Source organism: Moschus berezovskii, chromosome 15, assembly GCF_049115385.1.
Source record: "Moschus berezovskii isolate FMDL1 chromosome 15, NW_MosBer_1.0, whole genome shotgun sequence".
Classification (NCBI taxonomy): Eukaryota; Metazoa; Chordata; class Mammalia; order Artiodactyla; family Moschidae; genus Moschus; species Moschus berezovskii.
In genome coordinates this window covers 29,472,187-29,485,639 of record NC_142474.1, presented here as the reverse complement: position 1 = coordinate 29,485,639, position 13,453 = coordinate 29,472,187, and the positions used below count along the sequence as shown (strand labels likewise).

Here is a 13,453-nt window from a genome sequence, read left to right as displayed (position 1 = left end):
TGCCCAACTCCCAAACCCAGCCTCTGGCAATTATCAATCTTTTTTTTCATATCCACAAACTCAGGGTATTTTTAAAGATTCAGTGTGTGTGTGTGTATTTTTTAAGATTCTACATATAAGTGAGATCATACAGTATTTGTCTTTTTCTACTTTTTTTTGACTTATTACCATTTTCATAGTTTCTTGAATTATTATTACTTTTAGTTTCTCTTAATTATCCACACAACGTTTAAAGCATTTTTTTCACAACCAAGGCTGATTTTATTCTGCAAGAAAATGTCTGGAGACATCTTTGGTTATTATAACTGGGGGATGCCACGGTCATCTAGTGGATAGGGGCTAGGGATGATGCTAAATATCCCGCAGAGCACAGGACAGACCCACCCCCACAATAGTCATCCAACACAGAATGGTACTGGTGCCAAGGTTGAGAAACCCAGGGTTAAAGCTATGACTTTGCTTCAGAATGTAGCTTTGGCTAGGTGTATCCCATAGAGTTGATATGCTGTGTTCTCACTGCTGTTCCTTTTAAACTGTGTATCATTTCAGTTTTCATTTTCCTTTTCATCCGAGTTGTTTAGAACTGTGTTTGTCATTCCAGGTGGTTAGATTTCCATTCTGTCCCTTCTTTTGATGGTTCTGTTCTATTTTACTGCACCATGGTTGGATTTGGTGGCCTGAAAATTTCTACTTTTTGCCTTTGGATTTTGAGGTTTTCTTTCTCACCTGGAATATGACCCCTTTTAGATGGTCCAAGAATGTTTGACAGGAACTTGTGTTCTCTCCGGGAATAGATTTGTACACGTACATTTATTAAAGAACATGTTAATTATGCTATTAAACCCACTCTGTTCTTAGTTTTTGTCACATTCTGGGAACAGTGTATTAGTCTTTCTCTCTTTGACAGTGGTTTCACCAAATTTCCCTCCCAATTTCGATAGTTTTAGTTTTCAGTACCTCCGGACCATGTTTATCCTGATCTTAGAGCTTTGGGTTTTCAGCATCTCTTCAGGGACAAGTCCATTTCTTCCACACACAACATCCTTCCTTGTCTCCATTAATGCTCATGCCTGGGCTCACCACACTCCACACTCTCCCTTCTGGAAGCTCTTTTTTTCTTGTCCAAGTCCTTGGTTCAAGGTGCATTCTTTCAAAAGGGTGCAACCAGATTCTCCTTCAAGAGTCAAACCGATGCCTTTGGGTTTGTCTCGTGAGAGGGGATGCGGCCTGGCAGAGGGACTGTGGCTGCTATTAGTTTGGGCTTGCCTCTGTCCCAACTGTATCATTTCTTTCATTCTGCTTACATTTTTCCTTTCTTGACTTTTGCTGGATTGACCAGCAAAGCATGTTTTGGTTGGTTTGTGTTTTCTTCTCTGAGGGTTTGCAAGTTCTGTTTCTATCTTCTGGTCTGGGCCAAGGTTACCTTTATGTTTTGACAAATAATGAACCATTATTTTGTACTGCAGTCACAGAATTAAAAGACAGTTGCTCCTTGGAAGAAAAGCTATGACAACCCTAGACAGCATTTGCTGACCAAAGTCCATATAGTCAAAGCTCTGATTTTTCCAGTAGTCACGTACGGGTGTGAGAGTTGGACCATAAAGAAGACTGAGCACTGAAGAATTGATGCTTTTGAATTGTGGTGCTGGAGAAGACTCTTGGGAGTCCTTTGGACAGCAAGGAGATAAAAGTAGTCAATCCTAAAGGAAATCAACCCTGAATACTCATTGGAAGGACTGAAGCTGAAGCTTCGGTACTTTGGCCATCTGATGTAAATTGCTGAGTCACTGGAAAAGACCCTGGTGCTGGGAAAGATTGAGGGCAAGAGGAGAATGGGGCAACAGAGGATGAGATGGTTGAATGGCATCACCAACTCAATGGACATGAGTTTGGGCAAACTCCAAGAGACAGTGAAGGACAGGGAAACCTGGCATGCTGCAGTTCATGGGGTTGCAAAGAGTTGGAGCGATTGAACAATGAACCATTATTTATTTTATGTCAGTAACAAAAATAGTATTAGTCCCTTTTTGTGCATCAGTTAAGACATCTAGCACGCTTTTTCTTCCTTCTTCCTGATCTCCAGAATTATTTATAGAGAGTAGAATTTTCTTTCTACCTTGTTAAGATTTTGTTTTTGCATTTTCTCTGATTATGTCAACACCTGCAGTTGACTTGCTGTCTACATTATAAACAATTAATTATGTGTATGTAAAATGCTCCTGATTTCATTGCATGCCACTGTTTTCCTAAAACATCCGCTTTCCCTTGTTGGCCTTTTTAAAGTCTTTTTCATTGTGTATGAGTGCAGTGTCAAAAGGCAAGGAAAGGAGTTTGTGGGGAAGGGAGCTTTGGAGCGGGCAGTGCAGGGCCTCTGAGACTCCCATCCCTCCCCCGTCCCCCTCCAGACTGTGACTGTAGCGCCGCCGGGACCCAGGGCAATGCCTGCCGGAAGGACCCGCAGGTGGGGCACTGCGTGTGCAAACCCAACTTCCAGGGCACCCACTGTGAGCTCTGCGCCCCCGGCTTCTACGGCCCAGGCTGCCAGCGTGAGTCCAGCCCTGGCCCTGGCAGCATCCCCTCGCGGAGCCCAAGAGCCCAGCCCCTCTATGACCTCCTCCTGTCTGCAGCTTGCCAGTGCTCCAGCCCCGGTGTGGTGGACGGAACCTGTGACCGTGACTCGGGCCAGTGCACGTGCCGGACAGGCTTCGAGGGGGCCTTGTGTGACCGCTGTGCCCCCGGTTACTTCCACTTCCCCCTCTGCCAGTGTGAGTACGGCACCCCCAGCAGGCAGGCGGGAGTGGGGTTGGGTCTGGGCTGCTGGCTCAGGGCCCTGTGCACTCTCGGCCTGCAGTGTGTGGCTGCAGCCCCGTGGGGACCCTCCCCGAGGGTTGTGACGACACTGGCCACTGCCCGTGCCGGCCAGAGTTCAACGGCCCCCACTGTGACCGCTGCCGTCTGGGCTACCATGGCTACCCCGAGTGCCACGGTGAGCGGGTGGCTTTGGTGGGGCTCTGGGCAGCGGGGAGGGCCATCGCAGGTGCCCAGGGCATGACCCCGAGTCCTCTGCAGCCTGCGCCTGTGACCCCCGGGGCTCCGTGGACCAGCTGTGTGGGGCAGGCGGGCTGTGCCGCTGCCGTTCCGGCTACGCGGGAGCCACCTGCCAGGAGTGCAGCCCTGGCTTCCATGGCTTCCCCGACTGTGCCCGTGAGTGCCCTGGTGGGGGGAGGGGTTGGGGGCAGGGAGGGGCGCGCACATGCTCTCCACATGCTGACACCCCTCCTGCTCCTCCTCTAGCCTGCCACTGCTCGCCCGAAGGTTCCCTGCACGCAGCCTGCGATCCCCACAGCGGGCAGTGCAGCTGCCGGCCGCGAGTGACGGGACTGCGGTGCGACACGTGTGTGCCTGGTGCATATAACTTCCCCTATTGCGAAGGTGCGGTCAGCCCCGTGTGTGTGTGTGTATGAGATGAGCTGTGTGTTCCCACGGCTGTTGCTGTGCCCTGTGTGCTCTCTCGTGTGTTTATGCGGTTCACACATGGCATTCACATGAGTGTCCATGTGTTGTGCATATCCATTTATTCATGCTGTCCATTTATTCATGCTTGTTCATGTGCTTTGTGCGAGTGTGTGCTCATTGCATGTTCACAGCTGTGTGGTGGGGGAGAACACATGTTCTTACAGCTACGGGGACTAGGGCATGAAGGCACCTGTGGTTTCTTGCCTGTTCATACACGTGGACGGCATGTGTGCTGGCTCCCACGGGGCCTCAGGTCCTGGCCAGGCCTGGGGAAGCTCTCGGCCATCAGGGTCAGTGGCTGAGTAATGACCATGGCCTGGGCCTCTCTCCACAGCTGGCTCCTGCCATCCTGCTGGCCTGGCCCCAGCTGACCGTGTCCCTCCTGAGGTGAGCCTGGGGCAGCCCTCTGGTGCTGCGGCCTTCACTTCTAGAAACCATCACTCACCTGCTGCTCGGTTGCCAATGCAACCTCAGAGCCCATTTGGTGCCCTGGCTGGGTCATGCCCGAGATGGGGCCAGGCTCCAGGACTGAGGGTTTGTGCTAGGAGGGCAGGGACCTACTCTGACCCTCAGTCTCATCCTCTCCCAGGCACAGGCCCCCTGTACGTGCCGGGCTCATGTGGAGGGGCCAAGCTGCGACCGCTGTAAACCTGGATTCTGGGGGCTGAGTCCTAGCAACCCTGAGGGCTGTACCCGTGAGTCTGCCTGGAGTCATGTTAGGGTGCTGGGGGAGACCCTGGGGAGGGGAGGGCTGGCTCCAAAGTGGCCAGGGTGGGGATGGAGTCCAGCCCTCCTGCCTCTCAGCCCTACTCTGCCTCTCCCCCAGGCTGCAACTGTGATCCCAGGGGCACGCTGGGTGGGGCTGCCCAGTGCCAGCCGGTGAGTCTGAGGGCAGAGGTGCCGGGGGCCATGGGAACAGAGTTTAGGGACCCTCCCAGGGCTGGTCCCAGCTTCTCCCTTGGTCTCCAGGGCAACGGCCAGTGCTTCTGCAAGCCCCATGTGTGTGGCCAGACCTGCGCAGCCTGCAAGGACGGCTTCTTCGGGCTGGACCAGGCCGACTACTTCGGCTGTCGTAGTAAGGCCCACCGCTTGGCCCTTGAACTACGTCCCGGGGAGGCTAAGGCCCAGGGAGGAACACATGGGACAAAGGCCAGCCAGGGCCTGGGTGTGTCACATGGCACTTGCTGAGCCACTCTTGGTGCCTGGCCAGACCTGTGCTGGTGTGGAGGGGGTGCAGATTCCACCCCGTCCTTCTCCCTCCGTCCCGTGCCTTGGCAGGCTTCACTCACCAATCCCAGGGCCCTTGCCCTAAACCCTGACCCTTTGCTGTCCAGAGCCCTGGGCAGCTTCTGGTAGTGGTAACACTCATCCTCTCAGCCTGGGTCACCCTTGATGGAGGGTGGACAGAGCGGAGTCCTGAGCCGGGGGCTACAGGAGGAGCACAGAGGCCATGGGGCTGGGCCTCACTCATTCGCTCCCCCATTGCAGGCTGCCGGTGTGATGTTGGCGGCGCGCTAGGGCAGAGCTGTGAGCTGAGGACGGGCGCCTGCATGTGCCGCCCCAACACCCAGGGCTCCACCTGCAGCGAGTGGGTACCTCGCCCCAGCTGGGCTGGGGGTGTGGGCTGGGGCAGCAGTTTGTCCACTGGCTTCTCCCTGGGGACCCCGGTGTGCAGTGCAGGGCCAGTACCTGTCCCGCCCTGACTGCCCCTGCTGTGGCCAGGCCTGCTCAGGACCACTATCTTCCCGACTTACACCACCTGCGCCTGGAGCTAGAGGAGGCGACCACGCCTGAGGGCCATGCTGTGCGCTTCGGCTTCAACCCCCTGGAGTTCGAGAACTTCAGCTGGAGGGGCTACGCGCAGATGACATCCATCCAGGTATGAGCTCAGTGTTCCTGGCATGATGGCTGGCAGAGGGTGGGCAGGCCCCTGAGCTCATGGGTGTGGGCTGAGCATGACCAGGAGGTGCCGCACTGACTTTCCGTGCCCCCCAACCCCACTGCAGCCTAGGATCGTGGCGAAGTTGAACCTGACCTCCCCTGACCTCTTCCGGCTCGTCTTCCGTTACGTCAACCGCGGGCCCACGAGTGTGAGCGGGCGGGTTTCCATGCGAGACCAGGGCAAGTTCACCACGTGTCCCAACTGTGAGTGCTGGGGCTGCCCCCTCCCCACCCAGCTCCCGCCACATCCCCATGCGTGGGTGGGAAGGCCAGGCCTGTCCTCCTGACCCTGGGGGTTTGGTGACTGCAGCCTGGAGTGGCCATCTCATGCCCGCGTCCAGAAAGCCCACTGTCCCCACCCTCAGGCACAGAGCAGAGCCAGCCCATGGCCTTCCCGCCCAGCACCGAGCCTGCCTTTGTCACCGTGCCCCAGAGGGGCCTGGGGGAGCCCTTCGTGCTGAACCCTGGCGCCTGGGCCCTGCTCGTGGAGGCCGAGGGGGTGCTCCTGGTGAGGCAGGGCTGAGAGGGCTGGGGCGGGGCCCAGGGCAGGGGCCACAGCACCTAACCTCCCCTCTACCCCCAAGGACTATGTGGTTCTGCTGCCTAGCGCCTACTACGAGGCGGCCCTGCTGCAGCTGAGAGTGACCGAGCCCTGCACGTTCCGCCCAGACACCCAGCGCTCTGGAGACAAGTGAGGGCCAGTCTGGTGGGGCTGTGGGGACCTGCCCCTCATGGTGCCCAGGCCACCTGCCCAGTGCTGACCAGACTGTGTCCCCAACCAGCTGCCTCCTCTACACCCACCTACCCCTGGACGGCTTCCCCTCTGCCGCTGGGCCCGAGGCCCTATGTCGCCATGACAACAGCCTACCCCGGCCCTGCCCCATGGAGCAACTCAGCCCCTCGCACCCGCCGCTTGTTGTCTGCTGGGGCACTGATGTGCGTGTCCCCGGGGCCCCTTGGGGACAAGTAGGATCAAACCCTGGGGAGGCGTGCCCTTGACCTGGAGGATGGGGGGTCCTTGTTGCAGAAGGGACATGGGTGCAGGGCAAAAGTGACGTGGGCATGGCACAGATAGTGGCTCAGGCAGTGCTTGCTGCCTTCAGGATTTTGACCTTGACAGTCAGTGCCTGGGGCCTCAGCTGTAAATGGGTTGAGGGTGGCCCAGCACTCCAGCTTATCATGAGGGGTTGGCAGGTCATTGGTTCACTTCAGGCACCAGACACTCTACAGTGATGAGACTGGTGGGCCACGATGGGCAGGGGAGGCTCAGAGTGAGCAGAGGTTGGAAGGTCGAGTGGCCACAGCAGGAGTGCCTCCAGCGGCAGGAGTGATGGGCACACACGCCCTGAGATGGGAGGACGAGGCTCTTGGCACAGAGGGTGGGAAGGGCTGTGTTTAGGAGCACCCTGTTCTCTTGGAGGGGGCCTGGGGTGGGGCCTCACATCGCTCTGTCCCCCCAGGTGGATGTCCAGCTTCAGGTGGCAGTGCCACAGCCAGGCCCCTATGCCCTGGTGGTGGAGTATGCCAACGAGGATGCCCGCCAGGAGGTGGATGTGGTAGTGCATACCCCCCAGAGAGCCCCCCAGCAGGGGGTGCTCACCGTCCACCCCTGCGCATACAGGTGTGTGGGGAGTGGGTAGAGAGTGCAAGCCTGGGGTATGGGGGGCACTGGGGCTGGATTCAGGACCCCAGGGCTGCCCTACCCACTAACCACCCCTGCCCACCCCCAGCACCCTGTGCCGAGGCAGCGCGCTGGATGCCCAGCGCCACCTGGCCGTCTTCCACCTGGACACGGAGGCCAGCATCCGGCTCACAGCCGAGCAGGCACGGTTCTTCCTGGTAAGGCCCCGACCCCTCGCCTACATGGGCCCCGGGACCCCACTGCAGGGCTCTGTCTTTCCAAAGATTTAACCATGCGCAGAAGCAGAGTGTGGTGAGCCTGGGTGCCCATCGCAGGCACCACCCTCAGCTTGTGCTGAGTCCAGGTTCTTCCAGAATCCCTCCCCTGCAGGTTTTTTCCTGTGGGTATGAAATGTGTATTTATTTATAAAGAATGCCCGTAGTCACTTAAGGGGAACTGTGATGCACTGGAGCCAGGGTAGAAAGAAATATCTCTCTAAATTTTTAATTTATTTTTGGCTGTGCCAGCTTTCTCTAGTGGCTGCGGGCAGGGACTACTGTCTGTTGCGGTGCTTGGACTTCTGACTGCGAGGCTTCTCTTGTTGCAGAGCACGGGCTCTAGGGTGTGTGGGCTTCACTTCAGTAGTTGCGGAGCGTGGTCTCAGAAGTTGTCTACACAGGCTTAGTTGCCCCGCAGCACGTGGGATCTTTCCAAATCAGGGATCAAACCCGTGTCTCCTGCAGTGGCAAGCGGATTCTTTACCACTGAGCCACCAGGGAAGCCCAGAAAGAACGATCTTAATGAAAGGCCGCGTTTTGGTACCATTTACAAAAACGCCACACCATGTGAGCGTCTTAGGTCCTGAAGCTTGGGGCTCACTAGCATCGAAGTAACTTGCTTCTGTGTCCTCCTCACAGAGTCGGAAACTAAATCCCAAGGTTAACTGTTTGCAGGCCTGTTCTGCATCACTAAACTCCGTGCAGTGTTAACCCTTAGTTTGATGACCAGAACCAAGCATACGTGTTTGTTCACTAAGTGACGAAATGACGTTTTCTCGTCAGAGTATTACACAGTTTCATCATTACGTTTCCCTAGGCCTTTAAAAGTTTTATCAAAGTGATGTGTGCACGTTTTATAAAAGCTTCAAATAGTAAAAAGACTTGCAACGAAAACCACAGTCCCACACCCCATCTGCCATGTCTCTCATTCCTCCTTCCAGAGTCTGTGTGTCTCTTCCACGTTGCTGAGTGACTCATGTCACATAGCTTCCTCCTAAGTTTTTGATGCTGGAACCCCTGTGATTCCTCACACACACACACACAGCCCTACAGTTCTGGGCTGGGTCACTGTAAACTTCCCACGGAGCTATGCGCACCGCCCAAACACGATTCTCCCACAGTACCCAGGCCAGGAGGCATGATGGCCCCACCCCAGATGCCCCTTAGGCCCCTCCCGCGGTCACCCTGGACACTGGTTGTGCCGCCTAGTGTGCCTGTTCTGGAACCTTTCATAATGGGAGTCATGGGTGTTCTGTGCCGTCTTCTCTGCTGACGCCATGTTGGAATGGACTGAGCTGTCGCTGTAGTCTCGCAGACTTCTGTCTCCGCTGTTTAGGTTTTTCTAGACACACTGTAATGTCATGTTTTACCACACTTGTCACATGTGTTTCTACACCTTGGGGACAGCACAGGGCGGAGATGCCTGCTCACAAGCCCTGGCTTGCAGAGCACCTGCCTGTGCTGGGTCCTGCCCTGTGACCACGGACGGTGCTGAGGGTGAAGGAAGAGGAGGTGTGGCCTGGGGTTGGGTGGGGCTGGATGGTGCTCCAGGGCCCAGAAACCTCAGTCGAGGGCTGGGGTCTGTGCGGCCGGAGGAGAGGCAGGCTGAGTGGGGATCAGGGGCTCAGTGCCAAGAGCCGGGCCAGCCTGGGCAGGTGTAGCTGGGCTTCACCTGCCTTTGCACCCACACCATCTGCTGCCCACAGCACAGCGTCACCCTGGTACCCACGGACACCTTCAGCTCAGAGTTCGTGGAGCCCCGAGTCCACTGCATCAGCAGTCACGGTGCCTTCAGCCCCAGCAGGTAGTGGCTGGGGGCCTGGCGGGGGCGGCAGGCTGGTGGCAGGGACATGGGAGCTCACCAGTGTATCCCCTGCCCCAGTGCCGCCTGCCTGCCCTCCCGCTTCCCAAAGCCGCCCCAGCCCGTGCTCCTCAGAGACTGCCAGGTGCTGCCACTGCCGCCTGGCCTCCCGCTGACCCGCTCGCAGGAGCTGACACCAGGCGCACCCCCACCCGGGCCCCAGCCCCGGCCCCCCACTGCCGTGGACCCCGACGTGGAGCCCACGCTGCTGCGCCACCCCCAGGTGAGGGCCCGGCCAGGACTTGCAGCCTCGGGGACACCCCGCCCCTCCTGGTGTGGGCTCACTGGAGCCTCTCCCCACAGGGCACTGTGATCTTCACCACCCATGTGCCCGCCCTGGGCCGCTACGCCTTCCTGCTACACGGCTACCAGCCCGCCCACCCGACATTTGCCGTGGAGGTCCTCATCAATGGGGGCCGCATCTGGCAGGGTGAGCAGAGGGGGTGGACCCCTGGGTGAGAGGGCTGTCAGGGGTCTAGTCCACACGGCCCATGCAGGATGTAGATGGGGTGTGGCTGGGTCCACAGCTCACGTGGCCACAAAGCGGGGCCCATCCCCTGGCTGTGAGTGACAGGGCCACACACTTTGTCCTGCCCTCGGCTCTCAACCGGGGTGCCCCAACCCATGGCAGGTGGCAGCCCCTGCCCCTCACGTCTGTGTGGTAACTCAGAACTCCCCCACCACATGCCAGGGTGACTGAGGGCTCCCTGGGGACACATGTCCATATGTATTTGTTTCCTTCTGCTCTGTGGGGCCCAGAGACCTGCATCTCACCGGTGCTTGTACATGACCACGGCCAATTCACGTTGCACGGGTGCGCCCGGCCTTGTGGGCCTCTGGACGGGTCACACATCCAGGTCATGTTCACAGCTGCGTAGTCCACAGTGGCACGTGCTGCCCGTGGGTGCCCCCTCCTCTGTGGCGACTGCAGGGTCCCTGGGACGAGGCCGTGGGGCAGGGGCAGTCTGCACATGGTGGGTGTTGACCTGCTGTTTCTTGCCTCCAGGCCACGCCAATGCCAGCTTCTGCCCGCATGGCTACGGCTGCCGCACACTGGTGGTGTGCGAGGGCCGGGCCATCCTGGACGTGACTGACAGTGAGCTTACTGTGACTGTGCGTGTGCCTGAGGGCCGGTGGCTCTGGCTGGTGAGTCAGAGGCTGGTATCTGTCCTCCACCCATCATACCATTAGAGGTTACCCTGCCAGGGTGTGTCCCCTGCTCTTTACAGATGACTCTGAGCCCAGTGCCAGGACAGCAGCGTCTGGGGACCTCCAGGCCCATCTTGAGAGGCCCTGAGGGTCCGTGAGCCAAGATGACACCCACCAGCTCCTGGGGGGCCCTGCTGGTCAGAGTGGCCTTCCTGGAGGAGGAGGCCTGGAAGGAGACAGGGGTGTCTGGCAGAAAGGGATGGGGGCACCAGGAGCCCAACTGCCTTTTCACGACCTGTTCCTGAGCTTCTGTTTGGCTGCAAAGGCCGGCCTCCCCTCTGAGTGACCAAGAGAGGGACCCATACCCTGGCAGCCTCGCGAAGGCCCAGGACAGGGTATGACACTATCCGGCCAGATGCTGGCCTGTGGGAGAGAAGTGCTGGGTCCACGGGAGGTGACCAGGCCTTGATGCTCTAGGAGTACGTGCTGGTGGTCCCCGAGGAAGCCTATAGCTCCAGCTACCTGAGGGAGGAGCCCTTGGACAAGTCCTACGACTTCATCAGCCAGTGCGCCACCCACGGTTACCACATCAGGTGGGCTGGGCTCGGGGGTAGGGGTGTGCAGGGGTGTGGCTGGCTGGCAGCTGGCCTCACCCCACCCCTCCCCCAGCCCCTCCAGCTCGTCCGCCTTCTGCCGCAGCGCCGCCACCTCCCTCTCGCTCTTCTACAACAACGGGGCTCGGCCGTGCGGCTGCCACGAGGTGGGCGCTGTGGGCCCCACATGCGAGCCTTTTGGGGGCCAGTGTCCCTGCCGCGCCCATGTCATCGGCCGCGACTGCTCCCGCTGTGCCACCGGCTACTGGGGCTTCCCCAACTGCAGGCGTGAGTACCCCAGTCCCGGGAGTGCCCAGGGGTGCCCGCCAGGCAAGAGTGGTCAAGAGAATGTTCTGGAGCTGGTGGACTAGCGCTGCCCCCTTCTGTCTGTGAGAGTCGGGCCTTGCACTATTGTCCGGAAGGTCTTGGGGACCGGACAGCAGTTTTGAGCACCTGACCTCACATCAGAGGAGCTGCCTGGACTTGGGGCCTGGAGTGGGTGGATCCAGGCTGGGGTAGGGTGGCCTTGCTCCCTGCCCCCAGGCCCACCATCGGGCCTACTAACTGGGGGCTGTGTCCGCACCCACAGCCTGTGACTGCAGCGGCCGCCTCTGTGATGAGCTCACAGGCCAGTGCATCTGCCCTCCGCGCACCATCCCGCCCGACTGCCTCGTCTGCCAGCCCCAGACCTTTGGCTGCCACCCCCTGGTGGGCTGTGAGGAGTGTAACTGTTCAGGGCCTGGTGTCCAGGAGCTCATGGACCCCACCTGCGATGTGGACAGTGGCCAGTGCAAGTGAGTGCCTGCGCTGGGGGTCTCTGTGGCCTTGGAGCAGTCCCAGGTCCCCTGCCAGCAAGCCCTGACCCCATCCCCCACTGGCAGGGTCTCCCAGGGCTCAGCAGCGCCTCCCCTCTGGCTCTTGGGTGTTCATCACCATGGTCGGGGGACACCGCTGGTTCTGTCTCAACATGAGGGGCAGGTGGAGGGAGTCCCAGCCAGCTCCTGACCTCTCATGGCAGGTGCAGACCCAATGTGGCTGGACGCCGCTGTGATACCTGTGCTCCCGGGTTCCACGGCTTCCCCAGCTGCCGCCCCTGTGACTGCCACGAGGCAGGCTCCGCACCTGGCACATGCAACCCCCTCACAGGCCAATGCTACTGCAAGGTGAGGGGTCCACCGGCCCGGCCCACTCCCCACCCCATCCTTCGTCTTGCTTTGTCAGCTGAAGTTCATCCTCCCCGGGAGGCTGGGGCCTCCTGGAACACTTGGGACAGCCAGCCCAGTTGCAGGGTGACAGGCAACACCAGCTGGACCCCCTACACATGGCTGACTGCCTTGCCCTGCCGTGCCCTCCCACCCCCCAGGAGAACGTGCAGGGCCCGAGGTGTGACCAGTGCCGCCTGGGGACATTCTCACTGGATGCTGCCAACCCCAAAGGCTGCACCCGCTGCTTCTGCTTCGGGGCCACTGACCGCTGCCGGAGCTCAACCTACACCCGTCGTGAGGTGTGTGGGCAGGCAGGCAGGGACACATCAGCCCGCGTGGACGTTGGACATGAGCCTGTGTGACCCATCTGTGTGTCCCGCAGTTCGTGGACATGGAGGGCTGGACGCTGCTGAGTGGTGACCGGCAGGTGGTGCCCCACGAGCGGCAGGAGGCACTGATGCTTCGTGCAGACCTGCAGCGTGTGCCCGAGGCCATCCCTGAGCTGTACTGGCAGGCCCCACCCTCCTACCTGGGGGACCGGGTGAGCAGCTGAGTGTCCCCTGGGAGGGCACCTCAAGAGGATCCAGGGCCTCCTGGAGGCTGAGGGCAAGCAGGGAAGGAGGAGGCTCTGTGAGGGTACCCGGCCCCACCCACACCCCCAGTCCCAGGGTGCCCAGAACCACTGCTGTCAACTCCGGGCCCCTGGACTGAGTCTGGCCAAGTCGCATCTCTCTGTCTGGCCTCCAGGTGTCATCCTATGGCGGGACCCTTCGCTACGAACTGCACTCAGAGACCCAGCGTGGGGACGTGTTCAACCCCATGGAGAGCAGGCCGGATGTGGTGCTACAGGTGGCCGACCAGGGGATCTTGGTGGGGTGGGCAGCGGCTACAGCCGAGTCGAGACTGTGGTCAGCCAGCTTCCTGGCTCTCATCCGCCCACGTGCCTCCCCAGGGCAACCAGATGAGCATCACGTTCCTGGAGCCAGTGTACCCAGCGCCTGGCGACGTTCACCATGGGGAGCTGCAGCTGGTGGAGGTGAGTGGTCGTCCCTGGTCCCCGGGGCTGCGGGGCCTGCTCCCTGTGATGTGGAACAGTGTCGAGGAGCAGGATGGGTTAGCTCCTCCAATGCGCTGCCCTTGTTCCCTCTGCACACTGCCCACTCCCGTCTTTTTTACCTGTTTCTTTCCTGGCGGGGTTGTGTCATTCCTGATGCTCAGCCTGTGTCCTGACTTCAGAGCTGTGCTGTCTGTAGCCTGTGCGTCTTTTTCTAAGATCCCTTCGGGGTCAC

The 13,453-nt window shown here is 59.3% G+C and overlaps 1 protein-coding gene across 2 annotated transcripts in view; it reads left to right on the top strand.

Annotated features, from left to right (window-relative positions):
- LAMA5 (laminin subunit alpha 5) overlaps positions 1–13,453 on the top strand; it is a 51,357-nt gene that overhangs the window by 23,935 nt on the left and 13,969 nt on the right. Inside the window, exons 12-40 of one of the 2 annotated variants that reach the window (XM_055433810.2) lie at positions 2,406–2,546; positions 2,628–2,765; positions 2,852–2,986; positions 3,070–3,204; positions 3,295–3,432; positions 3,851–3,903; positions 4,106–4,211; positions 4,343–4,395; positions 4,486–4,591; positions 5,005–5,104; positions 5,239–5,395; positions 5,523–5,661; positions 5,823–5,965; positions 6,042–6,148; positions 6,240–6,393; positions 6,918–7,078; positions 7,188–7,296; positions 9,063–9,160; positions 9,239–9,440; positions 9,521–9,647; positions 10,224–10,363; positions 10,844–10,959; positions 11,036–11,247; positions 11,549–11,753; positions 11,978–12,122; positions 12,323–12,463; positions 12,547–12,705; positions 12,912–13,013; positions 13,117–13,200. In XM_055433810.2, the coding sequence (XP_055289785.2) occupies positions 2,406–2,546; positions 2,628–2,765; positions 2,852–2,986; positions 3,070–3,204; positions 3,295–3,432; positions 3,851–3,903; positions 4,106–4,211; positions 4,343–4,395; positions 4,486–4,591; positions 5,005–5,104; positions 5,239–5,395; positions 5,523–5,661; positions 5,823–5,965; positions 6,042–6,148; positions 6,240–6,393; positions 6,918–7,078; positions 7,188–7,296; positions 9,063–9,160; positions 9,239–9,440; positions 9,521–9,647; positions 10,224–10,363; positions 10,844–10,959; positions 11,036–11,247; positions 11,549–11,753; positions 11,978–12,122; positions 12,323–12,463; positions 12,547–12,705; positions 12,912–13,013; positions 13,117–13,200 (3,806 nt within the window). The remainder of the gene's footprint in view (positions 1–2,405; positions 2,547–2,627; positions 2,766–2,851; positions 2,987–3,069; positions 3,205–3,294; positions 3,433–3,850; positions 3,904–4,105; positions 4,212–4,342; positions 4,396–4,485; positions 4,592–5,004; positions 5,105–5,238; positions 5,396–5,522; positions 5,662–5,822; positions 5,966–6,041; positions 6,149–6,239; positions 6,394–6,917; positions 7,079–7,187; positions 7,297–9,062; positions 9,161–9,238; positions 9,441–9,520; positions 9,648–10,223; positions 10,364–10,843; positions 10,960–11,035; positions 11,248–11,548; positions 11,754–11,977; positions 12,123–12,322; positions 12,464–12,546; positions 12,706–12,911; positions 13,014–13,116; positions 13,201–13,453) is intronic. The other variant, XM_055433814.2, reaches the window with a different exon arrangement.